Source organism: Cydia pomonella, chromosome 9 (genome assembly GCF_033807575.1).
Source record: "Cydia pomonella isolate Wapato2018A chromosome 9, ilCydPomo1, whole genome shotgun sequence".
Classification (NCBI taxonomy): domain Eukaryota; kingdom Metazoa; phylum Arthropoda; class Insecta; order Lepidoptera; family Tortricidae; genus Cydia; species Cydia pomonella.
The window spans coordinates 676,231-699,708 of record NC_084711.1 but is presented as its reverse complement, the minus strand read 5'-3'; the positions used below and the strand labels follow the sequence as shown (position 1 = coordinate 699,708).

Genomic DNA, 23,478 nt, shown 5'->3' with positions numbered 1-23,478 from the left:
TGCTTAGGACACAGGACAGGGTTAAATCTATATAATAATTAACTACAAATATTATCTTATTCCAGGTATTGATGGAAATCATACTTCATATGTTTTTTAATACAGACTACATTAAAAAGGAGTGCAGATAGTTTGACCAACTGCAAACTGAGATGTTTCTTATAAAGCTGGTGTTGCTGTTATTTTTTAACCTCTAGCCACCCAAAGACCCAGACAAAGGTTTCCCATTTCATCCTAATTTATACTCTGGCACACCCACTTTGTCAGTAGGAAAAGGCGGCAACTTTGAATTTCCATAGAAAATTTGAATTTCGCACTTTGTTCTAGTGACAAAGTGGGTGGGCCAAAGTATAAATCTTTATTTTGACAAATTAAAATTGAATTTAGGCAGCTAAAGGTCAACATTTTTTTTTTTCTACGTTGGTGGTAAACAAGCATACGGCCTGCCTGATGGTAAGCAGTATCCGTAGCCTATGTACGCCTGCAACTCCAGAGGAGTTACATGCGCGTTGCCGACCCTAACCCCCTCCCACCCTCGTTGATATTGACTATAAAAACAACACTACAAAAAGTGCACTAAGCCTCATATCGGGACCAAATCCTCGTGGCCGACCCCTTCCTACCTGGATGTACTTAAAAAAGACCTCTCCAATAACAATTTAGACCCAGCGACGACCCAGAAACGATATCTCTGGAGAAGGAGGATTAGGAGAGCCGACCCCAATTAGAAATGGGACAAGGCCGGAAGAAGAAGAATATTGACTATGCAAACGAAATCGGCGTGAAGCGCAGAAAAGAGTACAGTGGCGTTCTTGTGTCAGAGGCAAAGGCCAAGATTTTTGGGTCACTGAGCCAGTGAAGTATGTAATTAGATAAGTATAAACGATAATACTTACCGCAACTATCATTACGAAGTTATCCAAGAAGCCGAAACCGATGAATGGCACTGAATTTGCTAATGATACTGTAAACAAAAATAACATAATTAGGTTATAAATTATAAACTAAATAATATGTATGATATAAGCAATGCTGAGTTATGTAGGCCTTTCACTATTGCACACATTGCTGAACCCATAGTGCCCCTTTCTCCACGTTTTATTTAAGTACGAAAATCTTATGTTCTGTAAGGGCTCTTTTCCACTGAACATCCCGTTTTTTGCGGATACGTTTCCTGAAGGAGATACTTCTGCGGAAAGGGCGCTGGATAGGACATGCTTTACGAGGCCAAACAACTACCTATCCAAGCAAGGGCTGACTTGGAAAATCCCCGAAAAAAGGGAGCAAGGTCGCCTACATGCCACCTGGAGGCGCATAGTGGAAAAGGAGGCTGCATCAATTGGTCTCGGCTGGGCAGAGTTGGGGGGCGCGCTGGACCGTGGAAAACGGAAATCCCTTCTGAGAGCCCTATGATGAGGGATAACAAGATACCATCATCATCATCTCGGTTTTCTGCAGTATCCCGTTCTAGTAGTATATGGTAACGTTCACACGAGCATTCTGTTTGCGGCATACTGCACGTATACTGCTAAAACGGGATCCTGCAGAAAACCGTGCCCGCAAAAAAGGGACGTGCAGTAGGAAAGAGCCCTAATGTGTGCTTTATCAGAACTGAACGAACTGTTTAGTCTTTGTTTTCTACTTCTATTACGGATTAACAATGATATCTAGTACGATCATCACATAATTTATTTATTTATTGAATCAAGTTATATAACATTACAGATTACAACAAAGCGTTACATAGATTCATAACTTCAGAGTCCCCAGTAAGCTCGGCCGAATATCATACAAACGGAGCTTCGTTCTCATTTTAAAACTATGGGTTGGACTGTAATGAAACTTTGCACATACAATGGCATGAGGTATATCTAGTCCTGTAATTAGTTTATATAGCTCAAGTTTATAAAACGAACGAAATAAAGCAAAAGATGAAAAAAATGGTATCTGAAGCTACATAAACTAATTACAGGACTAGATATACCTTATCCTATTGTAAGTAATAATAATAATAAATAAATAGATATTAATGGACATTAGTACACAAATTGACTAAGTCCCACAGTAAGCTCAATAAGGCTTGTGTTGAGGGTACTTAGACAACCATATATATAATATATAAGAAAACACCCATGTCTCAGGAACAAATATCCATGCTATGAAGTACAAAGTTTCAAAGCAATCTAGCTAGTCGTTTTACAATGAGTGTGTAACTATTCTTGTATGGAGAACCGAGCTGCTGGGGACCCTTAAAACAGTTAAAAGTACTTATTCATAAATTAAAAAGTAACCTACATCTATGAATATCTGTTTTGCATCCTTTCAAGCACCCTCTTCCTTAGAATAGATAATAGTGCATACAGAATTCACCCTGTCTAACAAAAATAATACACTAACAAGGTGAACAACCAAATGCTACTGATTAAAGTAGTCATGCCCCAAGATAGCTTGAATAATGAGCGATATAACACTGCATCGGCTGACTACAAAACGAGATACCTAGATATAAGTAGCTATATTGACCTTTTTCCCATAATTTGTTTTTATTTGATTATCTATTTGACGTTGTGAAGAATTTATTAAGTATTGATTTTTGATGATGACTTATATGTACCTATATTTCAGGACATTTTATAATTGTAGGTTAATATAATTTATATTATAATTTCATATTATCTTTCAACCTGTTGAAGCTAAATGGTATCCAATTAAAGAAACAGACATACAAACCCATGTAAAATCAAAGGCAGGAATGATGTGAAAGTGTTTCAAAGAATTATTATAAATGATAATAGTAATAGAAAACAAATTGTATTTTCAATACAGTATAATGATCACTTACAGTGGACTAGCTCCCTTGTTGTAGGCTTGGGTACTGTGGCCGCTGAAATGTAAACAAATAATAATTAATTTTATTGATGATATTTAGAAGTAGAAGTGAGGCGCTGGTGGCCTAGCGGTAAGAGCGTGCGACTTGCAATCCGGAGGTCGCGGGTTCAAACCCCGGCTCGTACCAATGAATTTTTCGGAACTTATGTACGAAATGTTATTTGATATTTACCAGTCGCTTTTCGGTGAAGAAAAACATCGTGAGGAAACCGGACTAATCCCAACAAGGCCTAGTTTTACCCTCTGGGTTGGAAGGTCAGATGGCAGTCGTTTTCGTAAAAACTAGTGCCTATGCCAAATCTTGGGATTAGTTGTCAAAGCGGACCCCAGGCTCCCTTGAGCCGTGGCAATATGCCGGGACAACGCTAGGAAGAAAGAAAAAAAAGATGATATTTAGAAGTGAGTATCTTATCCCCAATTGGTATTTTATTCCCTTAATACAAAACATTTTGGAATACTGAGCTAGTGATATATTATTATTATTATTTAATAATAAATAGTGAAAAAAGTAAGTTCTTTATTTCCATAAGTAATTGACAAAGGACATGTAACCAGTCAAGTGTAAAAATATGGGTGTACACATCTTACTCAAAAATATGTCCCATAGCATCTTATTCCAGTGTAATAAGAGTGTAGTACCATATTTATGAGACGATTCTTTCGATACATATTTTTGCACTTGACTGGACAATGTATGAGAGGAAAAAGGGAAAATTAATCTTTTTTGTGTAAACCCATTATCTATATAAAAAAAAATGCCCTAGATCATTATATAAATATTACAGGAGAGACCATAAAAATAATAACATACCCAATAGGTGGATCCAAATTGAAAGCATAATAAAAAGAACAACCTTTGATTAACATCAATGTAAAATTACATTTGAATTACTATAAGATGCAAAAATAACAGCTTATAAGCATAATCAGTAAGCATGGTGTAAGATAAACAATGTCAATGATTGGTAAAAACCAGAATGAACTGGTTAGTTCTATGGTTAAAGAGTTTATTTACCATACTTTTTCTTGAGCCAGTCCTCGGGAACCGGACAGTAGGTGCCTGTGGGATCTACATCGCCGAGTGAGGGCACTTTGCTGGGTCTGCCTAGCTTTGTCCTCCATCTCTGCCCTGCCAATTTATCTGAATACATATATTATTTTTTAGCCTTCTGAAGAGATATCATTTACATTGTCACACATTGTCTAATATATTATAACCACAATCAGTCTTACCTTCGAACTCCTCTTTAATTCTATTAGATTCGTATTCCTGTAGCGCCGTGAACAACAATTTCCTCTCATCAGCTTTTAAGTGTAGAACGAGTTCAGCCGCATGTAGTTTCGTTATAGGTCCTGTTATTTGTGTGGGCTCCTCAAAATCCTTCGACGTAGGACCTAGCCCCAGGTGGCGAGCTTTTATAAGCACTGGCGCAAATCTCTTCGCAGTTAATCCTAAAGTAGCACTATATCGCACTTGCAATTTTGTCGTCTTTTTATGACAACACATGTTAGCTAATGGAACACTAAACCTTCTTATAACGTGAACTGCCGTCATATTTATTTAGATTTGTGTAATGATTTAAGTTAAACAAAACCTAAAATAATACTGGAATCCTAAAAATTCCTATTCCTTTTACGAACGTTTCATTTCACGACTGTTGATGGCAATCAGCTGTCAAAACATGATGTCATCGTGGAAAAACGGGAAAAACTCAACAAGATCCCAACGGAACGTGTTTTCGTTCAGAAACACCTAATTAAATAAATGATAAATTTTTGGGGACAAACTTTGCGGGCACCATCAAAGAGTCACAAATAGTAAAGTAAGTATATCTAACGACGCCTTAATTAGAGTAAAAGAGATAGATGCTCACAATTTGCAAACTTCAGTGTTCCGGATAGACCCTTTTTAATCACCATCTGTATCTCTTTCTAACATACATTGTTAGAAAATGAAATAATCCAGTGATTGTATATAGCATGCCATTTGCGGATAACAATTTTGGTAGCACAAACTGTGCGAGTGTTATTTTTAACGTCATAATTTAGATTTCGGTGGTTCGGTTTTTTCTAAGTAGATACATTTTTGAACGCAAGTTCAAATGTCAAGTTGAACAGCTGTCAAGTTAAGTCATTCTTCCCGTGCTGTCAATTTTTTTCAATAGGATTCCATAAAAATATATGAAAACATAGATAAATTTAAACCATACACGCCGAAAGTGTGGCTCAATTGCGCAATTAGCAAATACGCTAGATGTGTAAAAGCGCGATGTTAAGAACAGCTTATAGGACTCGAAGTGTATTTTATTGAATTGTATCAGTGATTTTGGGATAGAAAGTGACCTGAGAGCAGGAGTGCAGTGCAAAGGGGGTCGGAGCGATCATGCACGATGTTGGAGGGGCTGGTGGCTTGGGTCTTGAACAATTACTTGGGGAAGTATGTGGAGAATCTCAACACAGACCAGCTCAGCGTCGCGCTGCTCTCTGGTTTGTCTATGTTTATTTACATCTTCAGACACCAAACAGATATATTAATACTCATAAACAAGTAAAATCATGCTATTTAACTTTATTTACGCTGCCAAATCGGGATTTTCTGCTAAAATACTGTCACATCATGACTTTTTGCGGCATTTGTGTGTGAATTAAGTAATTGAGTTGACCTCTAAAATTTGGCAGTTGAAGACAATGGTACCCATTGATTTAATATTGCATTCAATTTGTATTCCTTGCATAAATCAGCCAAAGGTAAGTTAAGGTTGTAAGGCGCAAATTAAATTTTGTAGTAGGTACTCAGAAAAATAAAACTATTGCACACTCATTAGTAGAAAAATATGGACATAGCAATTGTAGAAATTTCTTACAAATTCCAAGTTTGAATGCAGGTAGAAATTACTAAATTACTGTAATATAATTTACTTAATTATTTACTCTACATGCTTATCAGAAAATAGAGTTTTAAGGCATTTAAGGAATTAGTCATCCAATGTTTATGATTTGATTGCTGAGTTTAAGAAATCTTATTACTAATAAGTAGCAGTTACAAACATAATATACAGTAGGGTGTCCCTTATTTTAAGATTTTCCGAACTTAATATTGCATACCCCCTAAATCGGTTTACTTTTATTAACTTGTTCCTGTAACTGTAACCCATGCCGACTTTCATGCAATTTTGTATGCATGAAAAAGACCAAAATTTTTCTTTCTTTTTATTATATCTTCCATATCAACCTTGTATAATACTGCCAAATAAACATTCAACAAAAAACTTTCGATGCAAACTCAAAACCATTTAAAAAATACAAAATTACTGTCTGAGTAAATGTCTCCATTGTAATATGTATGGGAATTTCAGTTGCAAGTCAGCACGGGCTCCTGTTATAGGAATGTCTTAAATTTTTTTCAGGGTGTTTTGTTATTTAGGGGGAATGCATTCCTAATTAAAACAATTGCAAAATAAGGGGCACCCTAATATGCATGCATCAACTTTATTAAAAAAGCCTATATAGTTGCCATTTATTTACATAATTAATGCGTAAAATATGCATATCATAAACCAAGGTCAATTTGCACAAATGCAGTATTTTATTAGCAGTTTTGTTCTACAAAATAATAGCTGCTGATAGTGGATGTGAATACATACCGTAATCATGATTGCAATTTATTTTTAAAACCAAGTTATTTTCGTCCATTTGAAATGTTTATGAAATTTGTATTTTAAACTGAATAAGCAAACTAAGGAGACACTTACCACTGTCTGATAATTTATACCACTTGAAAATAATTGACATAACATGTTAGCATGGCTTGACCAAGTAATATTTTAATAAATAGTAGCCTCTTAGACAATTATTTAGATATAGTATTCTGTATTATGTCATAGAAAAAGTTGTAATAAATAAGACATTAGGTTACCCAGGGCAATTGCAACCATGGGGCCAATGCAACTATTTACTCTAAAAATACAAGAAGTAATGAGCTAGCCTCTTGTATTCATGTCATGCTTTCATCAATCATTATAATTCTCATTATCACTCACTTCACACACAATTGTCCCATAGTTGCAATTATCCCACAGGTGCAATTGCCCTGGCTGACCTTAAGTCAATAAATTATTTACTGTGTATTCTAAACTCCAGGGAAGGTAGAACTCGAGAACCTCCCCCTAAAGAAAGATGCTCTCCGCCACCTTGGACTGCCAGTGGAAGTCCGAGCAGGCTTCATCGGCAAGGTGCAACTGCAGGTTCCCGTGCGACAGATCCGCTCTGCACCATGGCTGATTGCTATCGAAAAGCTGTACCTTGTGGCCGCGCCTGTCAATTTGGATGAGGTATGTGTAAAGTACTGTATTTACCTCTGAAAATCATACGATAATGTATTTCCAACGGTTCGTGAGCGGTAGAGAATTATCGTATTTGATCGTCAAAATTATCGTACCGATGAAAAAATTATCGTACATACGTAAACTCCGACATTTTTGACGTAAACCAAGGAGCCGAACACCCAAAAGGTATTAATTGTAGCCTATTTCTAAGGAAAGTGTCATATTTTGCTTCAAAAACTAGACTTCATTTGTAGTTTTACATGTATGTAAAATGTATAATTGTTGGTGCAATAAAGAATATTTACTTACTTACTTTTTGGGTGGCATCGTCCAAGGGCTGAAATTAGCGTACTTTTTCGTACGATAATGCTCTTTGGAACGTACATCGTACCGGAGCCCAAATTATCGTACGCCTGGCAACACTGGACGTCACCATGACGTAAGCAATGTGGCCGCCTATACACTACATAATGTATTGTATTGAAAATGCATACGTCCACGAATGGTCCATTAACAGTGTTGCTGTGAACTCCTAAAAGATGGTGGAGGTGCTGGGATCTGTAGGGCTAAAATGGTCGGCTCTTTATCATTTATCACCATGCCTGTTACGTTCTAACAAGTATGTAAGCGCGAAAGTGACGGGCATAGTGACATGTGATAAAAATGGAACCATGCTGCCACCGCTGATCATTGTTCCTAAACTTTATTGCAATTAAGGTGCGGAAACAAAGTAAATATAAAACAAAGAGCATAAGGCTTAACAAATTTGCACAAAGGACTGCTAAAAACTATTATGGCAAACGAACGAATATAATATATTCGTTCAAATATATTATATTTGATACCCAAATTGTATAATGAAATAAGCCTGCTAAGGGAAGAAAATAAATGCAATATAAATGAATTTAAGAAAAGGTTAAAAAAACGTTACTGGAAAATTTACCCTAATAATATTGCTTTGAAATTAACCTGAATTAGTTGTTAAAGTGCCAGTGATTATTTGGTTTTTGTTTGTTTTATATTCATAAAAGCTTGCGTGTTCGCTTTACACATAGTACCGAAGCTTAGTATTAAGTGCATAGCATAGATATTAAAATGTATAAATGAATTAATGAATGGCGCTATCTCGCCAACAAACTGCGACCGCAGTTTGGCGAGGAATAAAGTGGTCTCACAACGTTATGTAAGTTTATGATATATCAAAAAAATGATGGCTGTAAATCCCGGAAACTTGGTTGATGAGATTATTTTAGAGTCCCAATAATGCTTTGGAAGGACGGCCCCGGTGAGCGGCGAATTGCCATCTTTGAGCGAGAGATCAATATCACGATTTCACTCTGACGTATTATGACTTATGCCCAGTCGCCGCTCGCTACTGCTACTTGCCACTGCCTTCAATGACGCGGAGTCTATTTGGATAGTTTATATGATTAAGAGTTAAAAGTTTCATATAGAATGTGACTTTGAAACCTGACCTTTATTTCCCAGATAATACCACGGTGTGATAACTTCTAGAACTGTTACTATTTTATCACAAAATCCTAAATAAAAAGAGTTGGTCATAATGTACTGTATAAAGATAAGTGTGAATTATGTACATTCACAATTTTTAGAGTTCCATAGTTAACTAGGAACCCTTTAGTTTTACCATGTCCGTCTGTCTGTCTGTCCGACTGTCCGTCCGCGGCTTCGCTCCGTTATCGTTAGCTCTAGAAAGCTGATATTTGGCGCCGACTAAGTCGTAAAATAAAAAACTACAAAATTGATTTTTTGGGTGGCTCCCCTACACGAAAAGTAGGAATGTTTTTTTTTTGCTACGCCCCTATAGTGTGAGGTGTCGTTGAATAGGCCTTAAAAACAAATATGGGTCTTCAAGAACAATTTTTCGATAAACGTAATATTTTCGGAAATAATCGCTCTGACGTGAAGACTTTCATGGAAAGCTATAGGAAACCTGATCGGTTCAGCCGTTTTTTAGTTTTAGTCTACGAAACCTTACACTGAGCATAGCCCGACATGCTCTTGGCCGGTTTTGATTTTTTTATTTTTAAGTTAAAGGTACCTTATTCTCAGTTGTCGATAAAATCGATTTATAATTAAATTTTTGCCTTATTAACTACCTATTTAAAGTACCATTTTGCTCAAAAATATACATCCACAGCATGCTTGATAAGATTACATGTCCGATAATGCCAGAATATAAATGATACATGACAGTGATTACATCACAGATTATTTGTTTTGGGATGGAAACGTGAATCGTGTTATCTTTATAAATGCCCTTGACATTTTTTGTTTGATATCTTTCGAACGTCCAAAAGAGAGGTATAAATAAAATAAATAAATAAATAAATATTATAGGACATTATTACACAAATTGACTAAGTCCCATAGTAAGCTCAATAAGGCTTGTGTTGAGGGTACTTAGACAACGATATAATTATATAATATATAAATATTTATAAATACTTAAATACATAGAAAACACCCATGACTCGGGAACAAATATCCATGCTCATCACACGAATAAATGCCCTTGCCAGGATTTGAACCCGGGACCATCAGCTTCGTAGGCAGGGTCACTACCCACTAGGCCAAACCGGTATGGGCATTGTGAATGTTATCTCGCTTTGTGTGGTAGGGCACAGCCAGTGGATGTCATTCCAGATCTAGAGCAGAGCCCAACTGGGAAAGTACCTCCACCTTACAGAAAACAGCAGCCAAATAACGCTAGACCCTACTCATAGTGTTGTGTTCCTGCCGGTGAGTAAGGTTGCCAGAGCTCAACGAGGGGTGGCGGGTTTAGGGTCGGCAACGCGCATGTAACTCCTCTGGAGTTGCAGGCGTACATAGGCTACGGAGACTGCTTACCATCAGGCGGGCCTTATGCTTGTTTGCCACCGACGTAGTATAAAAAAAAAACTATGAGAATAAAATACAACTCTAGTCGACTTTGTTTAATGTATAATCATTTATATGCTAATGACGAATTCTGATACTTCGTCAAACACACGTAACATAACATTTTGATCATTAAAAGGCACCAGCCAAAAGCATGTCGATGCTTAATACAGTTCCGATAAAATAAAATATTTAAACCTAATTCCGAAAACGTTACGTGTTAGCAACTTTGATCGCCTCCTACCCTGACCTTCCATTTATTTAACGCTATGTAATAAAGTCCACATGTACTAACAAAAAAATTAATTACATTTACAACGAACTCTTATTCAGTAGTTAATAAAGTTTAAATTAAATAAGCAATTGTTTGTGCAGTGGGACAGCGCAACTGAAGCACATTATGCGCACGAGCGCAAGGTGGCGCTGCTGGACGCGCTGGAGGCCCAATGGCGCGCGGCGCAAGAGGCCATGTCGGCAGATGCGTCGTACTACGCGGCGTCCTACTCCTCCTGGCTTAGCTATGGCACTGGGTTTCTGGCCAACATCGTGGAGAACTTGCAGGTACGTGTCTTGGTACGATGGTGCTGCTGGAGACGCTGGAAGCGCTGCTGGAAGCACTCAGGCACTGGAATAGCAGCTACTACAGTTCAAATTTATTATTTTACATTATCATATATAATGCCTATTGACAGCTTATCTTACCTAAGGTTCGGAAACCGGTAAAATTACCAAACCGTTATCATGTACTTGGCGCAAAATCTTTTAATTTCGACTTCGCTCGAAAAACTGTTATTTTTAAACCAAACTAAACTAAAAATTAACCGGTTCAGAGCAATAAAAACCGGTTTCTTCCTATCTGAGTGTCTATGTTTACGTGGCACACCACCAAGCCGGTCGGCCTTTTCGTCGCTCGTCGAACAAACCGGTTTTTTTAGGTTACAATATAGTTCTTAAAACGAAAACCGAAATAAACCGGTATTTTATAAACCGGTTCCGAGCCTTGATCTTACCCTCAATATTGATATAATTAGAAAGGATCTAAACTATTTTCTCGTCCGCAGTTGAAGCTCCACGACGTCCACATCCGCTACGAGGACGCCGTCACCTGTTCCCCCCACGCCTTCGCCTGCGGCCTCACCGCCGCCGCCCTCTCCGCTGAATCCTGCGACGCGGGCTGGAAGCGCGGCTTCACATTACTACCGGCTACAGGAGATGGGTGTTCCTTCAAGTTGCTAGAGCTGCAGAGGTTGGCGGTGTACTGGGACGTCATGCCACCTAACGAAATGATGGCAGACTGCTCCATGACTGAGCTAACGGTACGTTATCTCAATTATCCGCTATATTGTTGTAACGGCCGTGGCGGTATCGACGTAGATTTTTTTAAGTATCAGGGTAAATACATTTTAGTTAGTTTTTTTCGGGCTGGTGGTACTTCTACCTTGTGAATGTGGTTGTGTACGGCCACGGTCACAGGCTGGAAGCGGGGCTTCACATTACTATCGGCCACGGGCGGGAAATTCAATCCACTTTCTTACATACGAGAGGGTATTTTTTTTAACAGGGGCTTCTAAACTTTTTCCTGTCACGCAGTTTTCCATCTACGCATTCTATCTCAGAATGAAGCCCGCTGTGTCGCCCCCTTTTCAACTAACGGGGGGGAGTGACGGAATGACAGTTCTCTAGTTTGACAATCTTAGAACGAGTACTTCTAAAGTTTTCAATTATCGTTTAATTGCTTGTTCTTATATCTAGGAACGCATGTCCCAAACCTGGCTGGGCACCCACCAATGGCTGCTAGCGCCGGCGACGGCGACAGCGCGCGTGCGTCGCGAGCGGACCGAGCAGCCGCTGCGCTCGCGCACCCGGCCCAGACTCACCGCGCACCTCACGCTTGACACCGTGCTGCTCAACCTTACTCAGGTAGCATCCTGTCTAACTATATACCTTACTGCACAAACATAAGGCCCAATTGAGAGCTCTGTCGATCAAGGGGTCGGACGGAGCTGCCGCTGCGCTCGCGCACTCGCCCGAAAGGATCATCGAATGTGCCAATTTCAGAGTTTTTATGGCTGTAAAACTTTTCGCGATTGTATCGAATTGGAGCATTCGCATACTTACCAGAAAAATGCGGGTGCTTTATTGCGACCATCTTATGTTTTCGGGACGTAAACCAGTCGTGTTTCTATGCAGAGGCAGTACAGCGAAGCGGTGGGCTGCTCCCTAGGTCTAGAACGTGTAGCGCGCCTGCGCGAGTTCCGCGCCCTCCGGCCCGCCGTGCCCGTGCGGCAGGGGGCGCGCCTCTGGTGGCTGTACGCGCTGCGGTGCCACTACCCCGAGCACACCTGTGAGTACTGTAACATTGGTACTATACAACACTTTCGTGTTGATCTATCAAAAAAATACCTTTGAAATAATGACATTTAATAAAAAAAACCGGCCAAGTGCGAGTCAGACTCGCGCACGAAGGGTTCCGTACCATTATTTATAAAAACCGCAAAAAAATATGTTTGTTGTATAGGAGCCCAACTTATATATTTATTTTATTCTGTTTTTAGTATTTGTTGTTATAGCGGCAACAGAAAGCTATCTCGGTTCATGAGATACAGCCTGGTGACAGACGGACGGACAGCGAAGTCTCAGTAATTGCGTCCCGTTTGACCCTTTACGGAACGGAACGGTACGGAACCCTAAAAAATGAGATGAGAATGCCTAAATAGAAGCCTAATGAAGTCTGAAATGTTCGAGTCAGATGTATCTATCTGCCAGGGATGCCCGCAGACATCCACTCTAATAACACTTATAGAGTCTAAATATTTTTAATCCTGGTCAAGGCACCAAATTGGAATGGTCTTATATTCAAATAGATCGACGCTACTTTTTCCGTGACACTTCTACTGAGCTGACTGTTGCAGACTTTATTCTTAAACAATAAAGCTTGTGATCAGATAACTATCCCAACAACGATATATGAATCTTCTTTCAACAACGATACTTAACTATCTCAACAACGATATAAGAATCTTCTTCCAACAACGATACTTAACTACCTCAACAACGATATAAGAATCTTCTTTCAACAACGATACTTAACTACCTCAACAACGATATAAGAATCTTCTTTCAACAACGATACTTAACTACCTCAACAACGATATAAGAATCTTCTTCCAACAACGATACTTAACTACCTCAACAACGATATAAGAATCTTCTTTCAACAACGATACTTAACTACCTCAACAACGATATAAGAATCTTCTTTCAACAACGATACTTAACTACCTCAACAACGATATATGAATCTTCTTTCAACAACGATACTTAACTACCTCAACAACGATATAAGAATCTTCTTCCAACAACGATACTTAACTACCTCAACAACGATATAAGAATCTTCTTTCAACAACGATACTTAACTACCTCAACAACGATATAAGAATCTTCTTTCAACAACGATACTTAACTACCTCAACAACGATATATGAATCTTCTTTCAACAACGATACTTAACTACCTCAACAACGATATAAGAATCTTCTTTCAACAACGATACTTAACTACCTCAACAACGATATAAGAATCTTCTTTCAACAACGATACTTAACTACCTCAACAACGATATAAGAATCTTCTTTCAACAACGATACTTAACTACCTCAACAACGATATATGAATCTTCTTTCAACAACGATACTTAACTACCTCAACAACGATATAAGAATCTTCTTTCAACAACGATACTTAACTACCTCAACAACGATATAAGAATCTTCTTTCAACAACGATACTTAACTACCTCAACAACGATATAAGAATCTTCTTTCAACAACGATACTTAACTACCTCAACAACGATATAAGAATCTTCTTTCAACAACGATACTTAACTACCTCAACAACGATATAAGAATCTTCTTCCAACAACGATACTTAACTACCTCAACAACGATATAAGAATCTTCTTCCAACAACGATACTTAACTACCTCAACAACGATATAAGAATCTTCTTCCAACAACGATACTTAACTACCTCAACAACGATATAAGAATCTTCTTTCAACAACGATACTTAACTACCTCAACAACGATATAAGAATCTTCTTTCAACAACGATACTTAACTACCTCAACAACGATATAAGAATCTTCTTTCAGGGATGGAGCCAGCGCCGACGTGGGGATCATGTTTAGCGCAAGCGCGAGCGGCGCGGCAATACGTCGAAATCTGTCTCAGTTTGCTATCCAACCCCGCTGCCACCCTACCGCCAGATAAAAAGGCGGCAAAGGATGAGTTCGAGTGGAAGACCCCTCTGCATTTATTGAAGCCGCTGAGAGAGGTAAAAGATAAATAGGAACTTCACTTCGCGGTACATTTTGCTTCGGAATGAGTTCTCGATTTTCTTTGTTTCATGGGCTATAATTTTTTAAGACGATTCTGCTTTTTTTGGGAATCGAAATGGAGCCGGTTCTTTTGTAGTTAACTTACAGCACTTAACTGATATGCCTACTAGTGTTGCACCCGGTTCTATTTGCGAGTTTCTCAGATTAGGGTTTTGAAAATTAAGTGTTTCATATTGTTTCAATTCATAAACACATTCATAATTCACATGTCAAAAATATAATACAATGATGAAAAAAATTAAATACCTACAAATAATTACCTTCCAAAAGTCTTCAATTTACATAACACTAATACACAACAATATAGAAATACAAAATTCTACTAGTTACTTAGAAAAAAAAAGCTAATGTTGTATTTGACAGATTGCAATGCGCAAAGTCCCCCGCGCAACTCCAGTGTCCACCCCCGACAAGCCCGGCGCCTCGGGTCGCTCCATGCTCGTGCAGTGGTTCCCGCAGTGGTGGGGCTGGTACAGCGCGGCCCCCGCGCCGGGCGCCCCGGACCCGGCGCTGGCGCCCGGCGCCCAAGCTGGCGCCCCGCCTGGTACCCAAACACCAGCTCCGCCAGATCTGGAGGAGGAGATATTGGATGTGATCGCTGATTCGCTGGAGAATAACACGATGTTGAAGAGGGATACCGTGTTTGGCAAGTTTGAGTTCGTGCTAAATAAGGGGTGCTTGAATTTGTGTATGGAATCGGAGGCGGAAAACAAGTGAGGACAATTCCTATTTATATTTATGTTTATAAACTGGAGATTGTTTTGATTGATTATAACATAAGTGTAAGGCCAAAGGTTCTTTGAAGTTTCGATATGTTCATATCCTCATCAATTTTCCACGGGAACAATCATCATCATCATTGGTCTCGAATTTGAAGATTTCTATCTTCATTTCCCGATTCAGAGGGGTTTCACTTTCAGAGGAAGTTTGGTTGTTTCATCATTATTCCTAGAACTTTTTTCCAGCCAGGGATTGACAAAATAATAACTCCACGACCGATTCGGCCACGGCGACTGCTATCAACTCCGTTGCTGTCTCTGGTGTGCTCGCAAGTGACTGATGTAGCCGATCTTGCTAGCAAAAGTTCGCGAACATTGCGGGCATGTGAGCACACCATTTGCTTAATTATAGTGCATAGCCGCGGGTGTTCTGGCTTTTATATCGTCGCGCTTGGCATCCAGCTCTAAGCGCCGACGAGCTCCGAAATCAGCTACTTTGGCATTTATAGTAGCCCGCCACTCCATTCGTATGGCTGCCTGCTGCTCCCATCGCGAGGGCTCTATACGATACGATTAATTTTTTTTATAAGTACCTACATATCGATAACAGTTATGTCCTTATTCCATTTTGTTATTCCTTGTTTTTTTCTAAAAAAAGTTCTAGGTATATTCATCATGCACCAACATAAAATATCCATTTGTTTACCATTTACGTGTAGGTAGGCCATACGTTGTTGATAAAAAGAGCTAATCATGTTCCGCAGGGAGCCACCATCACCCGGTTCAGAAGCGGCCGTGGGGCTTGAACTCCAATTCAGTGCTGTCGCCGTCGGGCTAGAATCCCGCGTGCGCGCCGGCTCTCACGCGCTCCATGTATCTCTAGGCGGAGTGTCTCTTCGAGAACGCATCACACCAGGATCATTGTTTCCTGTATTGGTGGCGCCAGCACCGCTCGGTACAAGAAGCAGTGTGGGCAGGCAGACAGAACAAGAGCCGCTCTTTCAATTACTGTATGAAAAAAGGCCTTTTGGGCTGAATGCAGACTACAAGTAAGTAAACTTTGACCTTAAATACATAGGTTTTGTCAACAAACTTTAGGTTTTTAATGGAGTGTCACTTCGAAATCGCACCACCCCATCTCTATTTCTTGTGCTAGGCGCGCCAGGTCCGCTTGGTTCAAGAAGCTTTGTGGGCAGACAGCCAGATACAGGAGCAGTGAGCAGCTCTTCCAACTGCTTTATTAGAATAGGCCCTTTGGAGTGAATGAGCGAAATCTAAGGTGGCTCCGTTCAAATAGACTGCGATACCTAAACTAGGGCTTTGTGCAACTGTACAATCATCGGAGCAGTTGCAGTTAAATATTTTTTTGATCTGAATGCAGACTCTAAGTGAGTGTGATTAGACCTGCTTTAGATGGATAATTCTTCAAAGGTTCATGGCGAAGTGTAGCTACGACAAGGCATTACCCCTGGATCTTTGTTCAACAGAACAGTAGTCGCACAGCTGTGTGAGAAGGGGCCTTTTGGGCTGAATGTAGCGAGTGTCAAAAATCCAAACTCGCACCCTTCAAATTGTTACCAATACCTGACTAGAGTTTTGTGGAAATGTATAATTATTGGAGTGATGAAGGCCACCCTTTTTTTACCTCACTTTAATTAAATTGATGTATTTTTGTATTGATATGTTTTAGAAATGTATAAAAAATTGTCATATTAATTTACAGTTTGGTTTAACATCGTGCAGGTTGTGGGTGAAGTCGGCGCCGCTGGAGGTGGTGTACTGCTCGGCGGCGGCGCGCTGGGCGCAGCAGTTCGCGGCCGAGCCGTGGGGCGGCGCGCGCCCCTACGTGGCCGTGCGCGACCACACGCGCGCCAAGCTCATCACGCAGTGGGAGCACATGCTGCACCCCAGTGTGGTCAGTAGTTCCGTAGATCCCCTCTCCATATCCATGGTTAATACTACTTCTTGTACTGTAATTAACTGCAACCGCAGTTACCCAGAAAATACGATGGGAAAGGATTATTCACTACATAAACTTTGCATCAACGTAACTTTTGAGAAAGATATAGGAAGTTCTAAATTATTTTCTATAACATAAACAAAATCCTACACTCTACATATATTGACTTAGCTTTTGTTTCATAGGGCGAGCGAAGATCCTGGCAAGTGGAATTAGACATCTCAGCCCCTCAGATCTTATTTGTCGAATCACTGACTGACCGAGATTCGTCGGTACTTGTATTGGATTTCGGTCGGCTTCGGTTGGCGAACGCAGACGCGATAGACCCTGTGCCGGATAGCGGGAGTGTAGATGACGAGGGTAAGGACTTTATATCTAGGAGATAAGGTCGGAATTGACTTGTCGGGCATACGAGGATCCTGGCAGGTGGAAATAGATATCTCAGGGCCTCAGATCTTTTTCGTCGAATCACTGACTGACCAAGATTCGTCGGTCAGTCAGTGATTCGACGACACAGATATGTTGGATTTCGGTCGGCTTCGGCTGGCGAACGCAGATGCGATATACCGTGTGCCGGATAGCAGGAGTGTGGGAGATTAGGATAAGTTTTATTCACTATAAGATAAGGTCAAATTTTGTATGATCGAAATATTCTAAACGAGTGGTAAAAGCAATAACAGATAATTTTCAATCCCATTTGTTAATCACTGGGAATTAATGGTATTTCATTCATGCCAGGTTTCTTCAGTGGTACAAACTGGGAATTATCTTCTATTACTCTCACTCACATTGGTTATAAGTAAGATAAGTTGGTGTTGTTTTGATACAGGTAATTTCAGTAGTATTGAGACTACTTTTTAAATGGAGGACGCAAATAGGCCAGAAATAGCGTTTCGGCCTCTTTGATTGAATTAAAAAATATGAAATTTCTTTAAATTACTTGGCACTCTTTCTATTATTAAGGAACTTTTATTTAATCCCATCAATTCCCACCAATATCAATGCGATATCAAGTCGGGGATGAGAAACAAAATTCAATTCTAAATTTCTAGGTCGGTTCAGCGTAAATATTGACCCATGGGATTTAAGGGGTTAAATAGATTTGATTTCACGTGCGAATTTTAAGTATTAACACATAATGAATTTCAGAAATGTTCATGACTCCATGCTCGACGCCGCCGGGCAGCCTGCTGTCGCCCGCGTCGCCGCCGGAGCCCCCGGAGCCCCCGGAGCCCCCGGCCGCGGCCCCCGCGCAGCCTGGCCTGCTCGCCATGCGACTGCACAACAGACTATACGACCGGTAACTACACTTGAGACAATACGATAGGTGTGTCAGTACTTGTACTAGAAAAATTCCATCGTACACGCTGTTGACTAACAATTCGTAGACATTATTGCAAATACAAGTTCTACCAATGGTTCGTTGAGTGTTGCTGATAGTTTTAACTAGTATAACGAACTAAAATAGATCGCATACATTGAAGAAATGTGATCAAGCCCTCCAGTTCCCAAAGACAAATATATGTATAATATATGCCCTAGTGCACAACAAACATTTGAAAATATTCAGAATAGGAAAGAATTTCCCTCGTCTTTGGAATTCCAATGATTTTTATTAATTAATAAATAAAATAAGGAGTTCCGTCATTTATATCGTCACGTGACAACCAAATTTCAGTAATCATTACTAAAAAATCAGAGGCATAGTGAAACGTAATAGTAACAAAACAAGGATGATTTTTTTGCAGTTAGTGAGTTTCTGTCGTCACCTGACGATATACAATTAACGTTATATGCAGGTTCATGGAGAACTTTAACGGAGGGTTATGACATTTTGAAAATAAACTGATAAAACCAACCATTTCGATACCCTATTTAAAACATTACAGAATGAAATTCCGTTTATACAATTGGTGCCATGACCAGGATTACACTAAACAAGGTAACATTAAATATTAAAACACTGCGTTTGCGCAGATACACGATAGAGTTCAGTGACCTCCAGATCCTGGTGGGGCGCGCGCGGGACAACTGGAAGTATGCGCATGCCAAAACCACGTCGTCGCTGCATCTGCTGGACAGGTTTAGCATATCACTGCAAGTGAGTACTCTGTTTTTGTGAGTATTAGAAAGTAGAATTATTTATAGGGAGCATGCAAGGTGTAGTGGTACATGAACCCCGATGAAAAATGTTAGTTAAAAGGCGGCCATACCCTCCAATGTGCTTTTAAGTACTAATAAAATTTAAATTTGAGTTGCGACAGCAAAAAACGCACAATTTATGGAGACAAGCAGTGATATAAATTTGTCTTTACCACTTAAGAGTTAAATTAATAAGGTCAACATCTTAAATATAAATTAAAAATGTGTCTCATGAGCGAAGTGTTCTACGGTGCAGAATACTTTAACCTGCGTATTGTGACATAAATAATATTATTGTTAATGTTAATCTTATGATTTGAATTTTTATAATGAATAATTAACTAAATATACTATTTGTAATTTTATAATCGTTTTGTCGTTTTATAAGCGTTTTACATAACCTACAGAATGTAACTACTATCCAGAAACAACTTGTGACTTTTTGTTATTAATAAATATTTGTATTTGGTCCTTATGCTCGCTTCAGTGTTTGACTTGACCATGTGCTTCATAGGCGGAGCGACGTGTGGTCCACACAACGGACCCTCAATACCCGACGGCGACCCTTTGTGGGACCCTGCCCGCATTGGTAGTGCATCTCAGCGAACAAAAGGTGTTTGCTGTGAGATCCGTCATCGCGAGCTCACCACTGTTTGCTACTGATACGTGAGTATGGAAATACTCTACAGGGGGGTGGGGCAATTGAGTCCTCCAGGGGAACTGTAATACGTTGCGAATTAGGGGAGGTAGGGGAGCATTGGATACTTTTTTACTTAAGTTGTAATAAAACCGTTATTTATGAACATAATCTACTTTTTGTGTTGTATAGCATTAGCACATATATTTATCTACTATTATAACCAAGGATATATAACTTATACAATTTTCTGAAGTCTGCTAAAAGTGCGAACCTCCCCATGGGTCGGATGGTTTGGGCAAATGATTTCCTTTCGGCAAATTAAACTATATATCAATAATTAGTGTTCCTCCAAAGGTCCAATTTTTTCCGAATCCATTTTAATTGAATTGTTAAGGTTAATTTTTGATTCATAAATTCCAATTCACATCTACATATAGGTCCCGTAGCGACAGAGCCGAAGGCTCAGGCACCGATGAACCCGACGGCGTATCTGAGAGCAGCGAGAGTTCCGACACGGAACCTTCGTCGCACTCCTCGCACAAACATGCTACGCTCTTCATGGTGCAGTTTGCCATCGACCAGATGTCGCTCGAGGTAAATAAAACTATAAAGTTGGAGGAGTTCAAAAAAATTTTTTCGATTAAATAAATATTTTTGCATATATCGCTGCAATATTGAAAAATGTGTATTCTTTCACTTTTTTTAAACTGGTCGTGTAAAAAGCGTGAACATAACGCTTTACTAATACCTATAGTTGTCTTTGAGTTATCGCCGATTGCCTCCCCCCTTGATTTAAATTGATTGATCTTTCTATATTATTGTATTCTACTATTGTATTGGTTACTAATGTATTTCTATGTTGCTTTGGCGGTTAGCTAGAATGACACTAATATCTTGTTCAAAATAAGTCGTTTCGATAACGTACTTACAACGAAAATCCTGGTCACGGCACCCAACTGTAAAAGTAACATTTTTTTAAATCCATCATTAATTATACCATACCTTGATTCAGGTGCAATCCCGCGGCCGCAGCATCGCCGAAGTCCAAGTATGCGGGGTCAAAGCAACAGCTACGGCGAGGCCTTCAGAGCTGGCGCTGGCGCTATCCGTACATTCGCTGTTACTCGTGGACGCGCTGCAAACCTACGGGCCTGACTTCGAGCTACTTGTTGCTAGTCATAAACACGTGGGGTAAGCAGGTAGTCTGGAAATACAACTGTGGCTAGTCCAAGTATGCGACGTCTGAACTACAGCCAAGGCGTGGCCTTCAGAGCTGGCGCTGGCATTGTCCGTCCATTCGCTGCTGCTGGTGGACGCGCTGCAGACCTACGGACCAGACTTCGAGCTGCTGGTAGTTAGCCACAAGCACGTAGGGTTAGTAGATATGCCGAAGTCGTACCCCGTATAAATTGAAGATTAAATGTTTCATTTCTTCTCAGGCTTGGTAAACCTGGAGAGATGCTGGAGTTTAAAATGATCATATCGTTAGCAATTAATGAAGCGCTGGTGGCCTAGCGGTAAGAGCGTGCGACTTGCAATCCGGAGGTCGCGGGTTCAAACCCCGGCTCGTGCCAATGAGTTTTTCGGAACTTATGTACGAAATATCATTTGATATTTACCAGTCGCTTTTCGGTGAAACCGGACTAATCCCAACAAGGCCTAGTTTACCCTCTGGGTTGAAAGGTCAGCTGGCAGTCGCTTTCGTAAAAACTAGTGCCTACGCCAAATCTTGGGATTAGTAGTAAGGGGATCCCAGGCTCCCATGAGCCGTGGCAAAATGCCGGGACAACGCTAGGAAGAGCATTTATAGCGCCAGTCTCCACACTGTGACCCACAAGCCGGATCCAGCCCGTGAGCCTGCCAAAACGGCTCTCGAAAAGGGCCAAATTCCATGCAATCCCGCCCGCGTGATAAAAGACCGACCTTATTTTGGTTGAATGTATTTATAATACTATCTAGCCCGATAACTCTAATGCCATTGAAATAATCGCTTGCATTTTTCGCAGGTATTGGAACCTCTTTCTTCCGATGGGTTCTAGAAGTTTTTTTATTGTGTACGTTGTACAAACAGGATGGATACGACATCGGGCAGCATCCGCGGCTCGGAGCCGACGTCGCCCACGTCGCCGTCGTCGCCGGACGCGCGCGCGCCGCCGCCGCACGCGCTGCAGGCCGCGCTCTACTCGCTCACTGCCAAAAGTAACTGTACCCACGTTTGAAACTAGTTAGAATTTCGTCTCATATTTAAGAAGCTTTCACATTATAACTTTTACAACTTTCGCGTTATGAACACATACTAAATCATTACTACAGTGTGAGGGTCTTCATTAAAGCCTAGGCTACGGTGACCGCTTACCATCAGACGGGCCGTATGCTTGTTTGCCACCGTCGTGGTATTAAAATTAAAATAACAATAAATTTCCATTAAAAAATCATTACTTGACTCCCTTAGTTTATACCTAAGATTTTCCACCATCACAGTAGTTTATTGTCGCCTCTCCTTCGATACCAAAATTTTATTGTGTTAGAAGTCTGTGCGCAAAGAGAAGAGTTGTAGAATATAAGGAAACCAATACATTATATGACTCTCCTCTTTCCGCACAGACTAATGAGCCGTGAAGTTCAGGAGGCACAATCCAGAAAAGATTCCCGAGGATTTACTGTGTGCCGCCCCCAAAAAAGGGGAGAATGTAGTCTACTAGCCTCCTTCTACTTATAATTATGTTGTCTTTACCATAGATCCCTCGGAAGCAGACCGCACCAGCCCCGGCCCGACGTGGCCGCCCAACACCAGCTGGAACACCAGCTACAACACCGCCTGGGGTTCCACCAGCAACTGGAACTCCAGTAACTGGCAACCTTGGAACACTACCGGAACAAGTAACTGGAGCGGCAACTGGGGCGGCGCGGTGGACTCCGAGGCGTTGATAGCGGTGGAGTTGACGTTGGTGAAGGGAGAGAATGGCTCAGAGGACTTGAGGATAGCGAATATATTGTTCAACAATTTGGATATCATTGGTGAGTACCTAGACTTCTATCTATAGTTATATCAAAAAGTCGACTTTTGGTTTAATCAGCTACAACACTACCTGGGATTCCACCAACTGGACCTCTGGAAAACTTGGAACACTACTGGAGCTACAAACTGGAGCGGCAACTGGAGTGGGGCGGTGGATTCAGAAGCACTTATTGCTGTGGAGTTGACGTTGATGAAGGGAGAGAATGGCTCCGGGAACTTGAGGATAGCGAATATATCATTGGTAAGTCAATATTTGTAGATTCTATCTAGACCAATATACCCTTGGCTGTTGCTTCCACTAGTACAACCAAGTGACTAAATCAGTTTTTTTTTTTCAATAAATAAATATGAAATCAACATTTTTATGCTAGCCTGCACGCATTACGTTTTTTGGTTTTAGGGTCTCCCCACACCGATCGACGAGGTAAACTGTTCAAATGAATCACCAAAACTATTTGGAATATATTTTACCTAGTATC

The 23,478-nt window shown here is 40.3% G+C and overlaps 2 protein-coding genes across 3 annotated transcripts in view; one reads left to right on the top strand and one right to left on the bottom strand.

Annotated features, from left to right (window-relative positions):
* The window catches only part of LOC133521034 (uncharacterized), a 29,499-nt gene extending 24,576 nt beyond the window's left edge, over positions 1-4,923 (bottom strand). The window contains exons 1-4 of one of the 2 annotated variants that reach the window (XM_061855755.1): positions 4,123-4,923; positions 3,905-4,030; positions 2,843-2,875; positions 897-964 (exon numbers count right to left, since the gene is read on the bottom strand). In XM_061855755.1, coding sequence (XP_061711739.1) covers positions 897-964; positions 2,843-2,875; positions 3,905-4,030; positions 4,123-4,444 — 549 coding nt within the window. In that variant the 5' untranslated portion in view covers positions 4,445-4,923. Of the gene's footprint in view, positions 1-896; positions 965-2,842; positions 2,885-3,904; positions 4,031-4,122 lie in introns of both variants that reach the window. The other variant, XM_061855754.1, reaches the window with a different exon arrangement.
* A 26-nt stretch (positions 4,924-4,949) lies between these two features.
* The window catches only part of LOC133520978 (uncharacterized), a 96,935-nt gene continuing 78,406 nt past the window's right edge, over positions 4,950-23,478 (top strand). Inside the window, exons 1-18 of the mRNA XM_061855697.1 lie at positions 4,950-5,376; positions 7,030-7,220; positions 10,491-10,676; positions 11,177-11,431; positions 11,868-12,035; positions 12,306-12,459; positions 14,274-14,455; positions 14,883-15,232; positions 16,003-16,287; positions 16,982-17,153; positions 17,384-17,558; positions 18,348-18,498; positions 19,176-19,299; positions 19,855-20,006; positions 20,418-20,574; positions 20,993-21,171; positions 22,052-22,179; positions 22,720-22,998. Coding sequence (XP_061711681.1) covers positions 5,280-5,376; positions 7,030-7,220; positions 10,491-10,676; positions 11,177-11,431; positions 11,868-12,035; positions 12,306-12,459; positions 14,274-14,455; positions 14,883-15,232; positions 16,003-16,287; positions 16,982-17,153; positions 17,384-17,558; positions 18,348-18,498; positions 19,176-19,299; positions 19,855-20,006; positions 20,418-20,574; positions 20,993-21,171; positions 22,052-22,179; positions 22,720-22,998 — 3,385 coding nt within the window. The 5' untranslated portion in view covers positions 4,950-5,279. The remainder of the gene's footprint in view (positions 5,377-7,029; positions 7,221-10,490; positions 10,677-11,176; positions 11,432-11,867; positions 12,036-12,305; positions 12,460-14,273; positions 14,456-14,882; positions 15,233-16,002; positions 16,288-16,981; positions 17,154-17,383; positions 17,559-18,347; positions 18,499-19,175; positions 19,300-19,854; positions 20,007-20,417; positions 20,575-20,992; positions 21,172-22,051; positions 22,180-22,719; positions 22,999-23,478) is intronic.